Genomic DNA, 8,372 nt, shown 5'->3' with positions numbered 1-8,372 from the left:
CTACCGATTCACGATCACACAAATACTCAAGGACAGGTCCCTTCGGCCCCGGGGCGCTTCCGGCAGCAGGCCGCGTCTTACCAGTAAAGAAGACCAGAGACCGGTCTCATTTAGGATAGCCTAAGTTCAACACACATTAGAATCGTGACACAATCCTTCAATACATACATTTAACCCAAGTGTGCAGACTACACCTGTTCAGCTTTTATTTTGGTCATTTAGGACCATCAATAGGCTACGGACTTATTTTTAAATAATTTAATGGTTATGAAATGATTTGTAAAAAGACCGATACATGAAACAAAAGCAGTAAAAAATGAATTTAGGAGAGAGAAAAAAAAAACAGAGATGGTCATAGATATATGTTTTAATTATAAAGACATATAAACAATAGGCTATACAGTATGAAACTCATGTCGCAACCAGATCAAATGCTTAGTGGGCTTGATCAAGTAGTTCTTCACAGTTGTACAATACAATCAAGTGAATTGTGCAATAACAAAAAGAAAATCTTTTTAGGCCAAACATTTGAGAATGTTACACCGTTTTTCCTAAAACACTGATGGAGGTGAGACAGTTCAGCTTCCGTTTATTCATCATGTCTGACAAATTATTGTATGGGCAATTGCAGTAAATTGCATAGTTCACCAATAACGCTGACATCGAAAGAGAAAAAGGTTTGAATTAAGAAATAAATCCTCCGCAAGATGTGAGCAAGCAACATAGAATTTCTTTATGTTTGTTTGTTTTTCACACGAATCATCATTTTTAATCCTTCGCTCGGGGAAAAAAGGCTTTAGAAATTGAGGGGTTTAAAAGCTTATTCCAGTAATACTATGTGCCTCATAGTTAACATTATTTGTTGTATTAACTAATAAATCTGGATGACACAACGTAGTTATTTAGACACGTAGGGGTTTTGAATCAGACCTAAACTCATTCCCAACAAAACCATTCGAATTCAGACCAACATAAGGACGAAGCAGGAAGAGTTCAGCACGTGGAAGTCAAGGCTTGTCGTTGCAGTGTTTGAACAGATTGGACGGGGTCCCGGAGAACGAGCTGCATTTCTCCGCGCAGGTGGCCAGTGCCGTGCTCGAAAACGGATACACGGCCGCCTGTCCGAAAGGCGCGAGCGAGGTGGGAATCGGCGAAGTTATAGTCTGTCCTTGGTTTAGATAAGCCACCAACCGGCGCATTTCCTCCAGCGCCTGCGCCTGCATTAGGATGTAGTTTTTTGCAAGAAGCAAAGTTGCGATTTTAGAGAGTTTTCTCACGGACGGACTGTGCGCGTAGGGAATCACAGACCTCAGGCCGTCCAGCGCGTCATTGAGGTCGTGCATGCGTCTGCGCTCGCGCGCGTTGATGCTCAGCCGGAGAGATCTCTGCTCCTTCGGCTTCTTGGCGAGACCGCCCGGGTGCTTCTCTTCGTCGAACCCCGCGCCCCTTTTTCGAGACTCGATGTGGTCAAAGCCGTCGTCTTCGTCGCTGGTCTGCTCTCCGCCACTTTCGTTAGACTTTCCTGTTTGACCGGAGAGGAAATCCGCGGCAGGTGTGAGGGTGAAGCGGCCAGGGCTGCCAGCACCATGGCCAGCGCCGAAGCTGAAGGCGGATTGTCCGTAGCGCTGCGTCAGGTCCAGCAGGGTGTCGTTGCTGATCGATTTCAGCAAGTTTTCTTCGCCGGCGTTCATTTTGGAGAAAATAAATAAAACGAAAACAAAAAAACGGACCGGATGGAAAACTTTCGAGCGCGCTCTTGAAAGCTTCCTTGCGCTGTCTGTTTTCTTTCTTTCGTGGGTGTCCTCCAAAGGGCTGTTGAGAATGAAGTCACTTTTTGATAGAGATCTTTCTTCCCCTATCACGTCGAGCACTCGCGTAACGCTCTTCCGCGCAGACAGTGATGTTGTGTGCACTTTAGACGCCTCGTCTGAACTTGTGCGCGTTCTTGCAGTGCGTCTTGCCCTCGCCCTGGGCAGATTGAGACTGGCGCGCAGTTCTACAAGCAAGTGAGTAAGAGCGTGAGGCCCCGCGGGATTATCACTCTGTCCAATCAGGACGGCGTTTTAATTAAGAAGATTAGAAACTGGCATGCTCCTAAATTCAACTATAGCAATGATAACTGCTGAACAAATGATGGCATAATGTAACACAGGGCAGGCGCATTGTATTGAACAGCCATTGTATTATTCTGCAATACTGTATCAGTTACACCAAATTAACGCAGTAGCCTATTGCCATAACGAAATGGCTCCCAAGTAATGATCAAAACAACTTGTTTTATAAGGTATAGCATTTATCACTGAGTTCATTATTATTGTACCATGGATACAAAAAGTTTTACAATAAAAATTATAGAGAGGTTCAATTTGTAGGCGCATTAGCATTTGGGTTTCCTCTGGCATTTCTAGATTTTAATGGTTTTTGGTATTCAGAGTAAAAAATTATAAAATAAGATATCTGTGGTTAACATTGCTAGAAGAGACACACATATACACACACAGTCAAACCTCAAGCATGAATTGTAAAGAGTTGCAACACAAAGACTACAACTATACCACAAAGGCCTGCTTGAGAATTCACGGTTTACTGTAGTATTTATCTGTATTAATGAACTTAAGTCATTTTAACAACAGACCTTATTTTTAACACAACCCACTGTTCTAAAAAGCTATAAGAAATGCCTGAGGGAAACAATAGAAGTTCTGAGTTAGCCAAAAAGTGACACGATTAGAATAAGCCTATAGGCAACCAATTTTAAGCTAAGCAAATAGCATAAATCTTTTTACCATGCAGGCTAAATTATGTTAGGCTACTTGCATCTGACCTGACGTGTGTCTCTTGTTAAACAGGGAGGAAGTGAATGGGAGAGAGAGCACGTGCTGTGAGGGATTAGTCTCATCGCCTGGATGAGGCCAAAAATTCAGCTTCAGCACCAACAGCCAAAATCCAAGGCTGCGTTACCTACAACAAATGTCAAGATGGCTAAAATCTTTACAAATTAGGTGGCCATTCTGGTAGTTTATAACACAGTTCTTTGGATTCTACAGTGTTACAGAAACAAAAATATTATTTTAAACCTATTTAACAAGCTGGATTATCACTCAACAGTTGTTTTAAACTCTTTCTAGAAAAAAAAAAAATAAAGGAGCCAATAAAGGGAAGAAATATAGCTCTCAATTAAACAGACTTAAATGCAAAGATGATGCACCGCCATCTTGTGTTCATTTAAGAAAAGTACAATTCCAAAACAAGACAAACCATAAAGGAATTATTAGAGAAAATAATACAAAACTAAAATCAATAAAACAATATTTGTTGTTGATAAAAAATGTACACTTTATTAATAAAAATCCCATGTGGTGAAAATTTGTTTTTTATGTTGTTTATATGTCTATGTTATGTTTATAAACATGTTTAAAGGCAAAGCATGTGCAAATTCATCAGTCAACACCATTGCTAAGTATTTTCTCAGTAGTTTATTGACTCAAAAATATGGTTTGAAATCGCCCTCTACGTCACGCCCTTGGTCTCTATGTTGTAACCAATCCCGTCAACGTGCAGACGGCCTTTAGCATACCATTAATTATGTTAAGAAGCAGGTGATCTCAAGTGAAGCTTGGTTATTCCAGTTTTTTCTGTTGATATGAAAAATCAGGTACATTTAGTAATATAGCAGGCTGAATTATGTGTGATGTATATTACGATATTATGATGAACTATTCTCCACATTCCAAGTTGTTCAAAGCTGTTGTTGTTTCTAAGTATACTGATTGTTAGAAGGCAGCTGTCTGACTCTGAGATGGCAAACGGGACCATGGTTTTGTAACATTAGCAACATATTATTAGCTGTTTGATAATGTAGTCAAGCAAAAGGCTAATCATATGAATTACCGTAATGTGTCCGACTTTGTAGAGAGCGCCGATAAAACGCATTATCGTTCTGAGACATTGATTTGTAGATGAGCCTGTGTAATTCGCTCTTCCACTTCTTCTGAATCCGTTTCTGTTTCAAACATATATTGCTGAATTAAACCAGTATTTCCACTTGCAATTGTACAACGTTTACTTCTGTAAAGTTGAGCGAGTGGATCAGGTAGTCTGAGCTTGTGTGAGTGAGTGGAGGCGGGGACTAATTGAAGTAAGGGTGTAGATTTAGTCTACATTCAAGCTATTTTAAAGTATGAGAAAATATTTTCATAGGAAAAACACTTAAAGGGGCACTTCAGCCCTGGGAAGATGATTGTGTATTTAAAATGTGTAATTTATGTGGTAGAAATGTGAAATGATTTTTGAATTTGGTGCCTTCTAGACTGAGAAAAGACTAAATGTATTTTTTTATCATGTGGATGAAAGACAACAACTCCCAGAATGCACTTCGCTGCCCTAAGAGGCCACTCCTAAGCCACGGCTATTGGTTATCACTTGCCCACTGCGGCACTGCCCCCAATGTCGTTTTGATATTCATAGTAATAAAATCATTTTGTTCAGTTAGAGAATAGACACTACAATTAAAAACTGAATGTGTCTTTCATCACGAGAGAAGAGCTGAGCAGATCTGAGGAAAGTGCGGCAAATTTAGGCCACGCCCACACGGGGGGGGGGGGGGGGGCACGAAATCCAACGCTCTCCATTGACTTTGTGTTGCGTGAAGCGGCCTCCTTGTCATTTCGGACTTTTAACAAAAAATAGAACAATGTCTAAAAGCTGCTATGTGACAGGGTGTACAGCAAACAAGCTAATAAACACAGAACTACGTTTTTAGAAGCTGTCGACCCAAAAAAACAAGCGTTTAAGGAGACAAAAGTGGATACAGGCAATAAGACGTGAAGCATCAGCAGGAGGAATGGGTTTAGAGACCCTGACACTCAGTATGACTACGTGTGCAGTAAACATTTAGTCACTGTTAAGTCAAATCATATTCAAATGTCAGTTTTATATATTATATTTCCTGCCACTGATTACGTTCCCCTCCATTGGGAGTAGTTCTCAGTGTAATATAACATGTCGTGCTCTGTCTCAATGGCCTGTATCCACTTTTGTGTCCTTAAACGCTCGTTTTTGGGGTCAAAAGCTTATAAAAACTTCTGAGTTTTTAGTTCTAGGTTTTTTAGCTTTTTTGCTGTACACCTTGTCACGTATCAGCTTTTAGACATTGTTCTGTTTTTTGTTATAAGTCAAAAATGACAAGGAGGCCGCTTCACACAATACAAAGTCAATGGAGAGCGTTGGATTGTTCCCCCCAAAAACTGGCATTTTCAAAATGGTATATTAAATGATCTGTTAGGAATTTTGATCTGAAACTTCACAGACACACTCTGGGGACACCTGAGACTTATATTACATCTTGTAAAAAGGGGCATAATAGGTGCCCTTTAAAAGTGCAGTGTGTAAATTTTAGCTGCATCTAGCGGTGAGGTCACAAATTGCAACCACCCACCGCTCACCCCTCCCTTTCAAAGCACAGAGAAGCTAAAGTGGCGGACACAGGACAAAGATGTCGTCGTCGTCGTCGTCTGAGAGAGCAGAGAGTGACTAGCGCTCTGTCCGTTTAGGGCTACTGTAGAAACATGGTGGCGCAAAATGGTGACTTCACTGTAAGGGGACCCACGTGTATGTAGATAGAAATGGCTCATAATAAGGTAATAACAACATAACAGTTCATTATGTAAGGTCTTTATACATCACTGAAAACACAGTTATGTACATTATATTGCATTTAAATATTACACACTGCATTTTTAAGTATTTTTTTTGTTGAGATTTCAGATTTTAAGATAGGCTACTGTTATAGATTTTTATTATTATATACACTCACCTAAAGGATTATTAGGAACACCTGTTCAATTTCTCATTAATGCATTTATCTAATCAACCAATCACATGGCAGTTGCTTCAATGCATTTAGGGGTGTGGTCCTGGTCAAGACAATCTCCTGAACTCCAAACTGAATGTCAGAATGGGAAAGAAAGGTGATTTAAGCAATTTTGAGCGTGGCATGGTTGTTGGTGCCAGACGGGCCGGTATTTCACAATCTGCTCAGTTACTGGGATTTTCACGCACAATCATTTCTAGGGTTTACAAAGAATGGTGTGAAAAGGGAAAAACATCCAGTATGCGGCAGTCCTGTGGGCGAAAATGCCGTGTTGATGCTAGAGGTCAGAGGAGAATGGGCCGACTGATTCAAGCTGATAGAAGAGCAACTTTGACTGAAATAACCACTCATTACAACCGAGGTATGCAGCAAAGCATTTGTGAAGCCACAACACACACAACCTTGAGGCGGATGGGCGACAACAGCAGAAGACCCCACCGGGTACCACTCATCTCCACTACAAATAGTAAAAAAAGAGGCTGCAATTTGCACGAGCTCACCAAAATTGGACAGTTGAAGACTGGAAAAATGTTGCCTCGTCTGATGAGTCTCGATTTCTGTTGAGACATTCAAATGGTAGAGTCAGAATTTAGTGTAAACAGAATGAGAACATGGATCCATCATGCCTTGTTACCACTGTGCAGGCTGGTGGTGGTGGTGTAATGGTGTGGGGGATGTTTTCTTGGCACACTTTAGGCCCCTTAGTGCCAATTGAGCATCGTTTATGCGCCACGGCCTACCTGAGCATTGTTTCTGACCATGTCCATCCCTTTTAGGGCTGCAACGACGCGTCGACGTCGTCGATGACGTCGACTACGAAAATGCACGTCGACGCGTCGGCGGCACATTATTTACGTTCTAGAATGGAACAGAAGATCTAGAATAATGGCAGCTTCTGCTCCCGGGCATAGTGAAAATGATCATTTATCATATAAAGCCAGACCGCGACATTCAAAAGTGTGGGAGTACTTTAAACAGCCGAATAAAACTGTGCTTTGTTCGCTCTGTAACGCCGGTTTCACACTGCACGCGGTGGCAGAGCAGAAGCTGTGCGCGTGGAGAGCGGGAGCTTTCACACTGCCAGTCAGTGTTGCCAAGTCCGCTTTTTTCCCCGCGTAATTGGGCTACTTCTACACTGTTGCCGCGGGCTGTGTCTCATGTCCGCGGGTTGAAGCAAAAAAACACACATATTTAATCCCCCGAACGCGATGTTTACCAGAGAACCTCGCCGAAACGCGATTGGGCTTGTTTTGAGTAACGAATGGGTGGGTTTTTGTTGTGTAAACCTGGCAACCCTGCTGCCAGTTTTCTCTCGCGCAGCTGAACCGTGGCGCCTGTATTGCAACAGACCGTCACATTTTCCGGTGTTCTTTTCCGACCCCAGTACGTCTCGTGCTTTTATTTATTATGGGCTGCATATATCTCCTGTTAATGCGACCCGGTTCCCCTCTGTCCCAAACACATATGCATAATAACATGCTGTATATAGGTAGTTTTCATGATTAAAGTAACATTAAAGTTAAGATATGCCTCTAGCTTTAATCATTTAAATGTGTCTTTGAAGTTTGGGCAAAAACTTCTGGCAGCTTTAGTCGTTGTTTATGCACATGTATCTTCAAAATAGACGACTAGTTATAAATTAAAACTATGCTGAAAGCTCCTGTATGTGAACCTTTTGCAGATAAATACATTTTTGTTTACTATTGACACAAATCAATAAGTAAATCATACTCAACTACTATAGTAAACAACTTTTCCTAATTAGGCCTACTCTGTATACATTTTATGATGAATAGTATCATTATATATTATGTTTAAAAAGCTTCTTGTGTTCATATATTTCATTATAAAATGGCATACTATGTACACTACCCTTCCTGAAATACAATTAATATTGTCATCATTCATTGATTTCATGTTAAAATAATATACAAATTCACTACCCTCTTTGAAATACAATAATCAGTAAAAAAAGAATAATAAGATTAATCTGGGAAAAATAATCGTTAGATTAGTCGACTAATCGAAAAAAATAATCGTTAGATTAGTCGACAGAAAAAATAATCGTTTGTTGCAGCTCTAATCCCTTTATGACCACCATGTACCCATCCTCTGATGGCTACTTCCAGCAGGATAATGCACCATGTCACAAAGCTCGAATCATTTCAAATTGCTTTCTTGAACATGACAATGAGTTCACTGAACTAAAATGGCCCCCACAGTCACCAGATCTCAACCCAATAGAGCATCTTTGGGATGTGGTGGAACGGGAGCTTCGTGCCCTGGATGTGCATCCCACAAATCTCCATCAACTGCAAGATGCTATCCTATCAATATGGGCCAACATTTCTAAAGAATGCTTTCAGCACCTTGTTGAATCAATGCCACGTAGAATTAAGGCAGTTCTGAAGGCGAAAGGGGGTCAAACACAGTATTAGTATGGTGTTCCTGATAATCCTTTAGGTGAGTGTATATTTATATTAATTCATTTTCTATTATA

The 8,372-nt window shown here is 40.8% G+C and overlaps 1 protein-coding gene across 1 annotated transcript; it reads right to left on the bottom strand.

Annotated features, from left to right (window-relative positions):
• Positions 1-353: 353 nt before the first annotated feature.
• On the bottom strand, positions 354-1,979 carry bhlhe23 (basic helix-loop-helix family, member e23). Its single transcript, XM_079802126.1, has one exon. It carries the CDS (start codon positions 1,689-1,691, stop codon positions 1,008-1,010), a length of 684 nt encoding a protein of 227 aa, XP_079658252.1. The 5' UTR covers positions 1,692-1,979; the 3' UTR covers positions 354-1,007.
• Between the last annotated feature and the right edge of the window lie 6,393 nt (positions 1,980-8,372).

The sequence above is a fragment of the Gobio gobio genome (assembly GCF_949357685.1).
Source record: "Gobio gobio genome assembly, chromosome: 21".
NCBI lineage: Eukaryota > Metazoa > Chordata > Actinopteri > Cypriniformes > Gobionidae > Gobio > Gobio gobio.
Note: the sequence above shows the minus strand (reverse complement) of the source record. Positions and strands in the feature narration are given on the sequence as shown.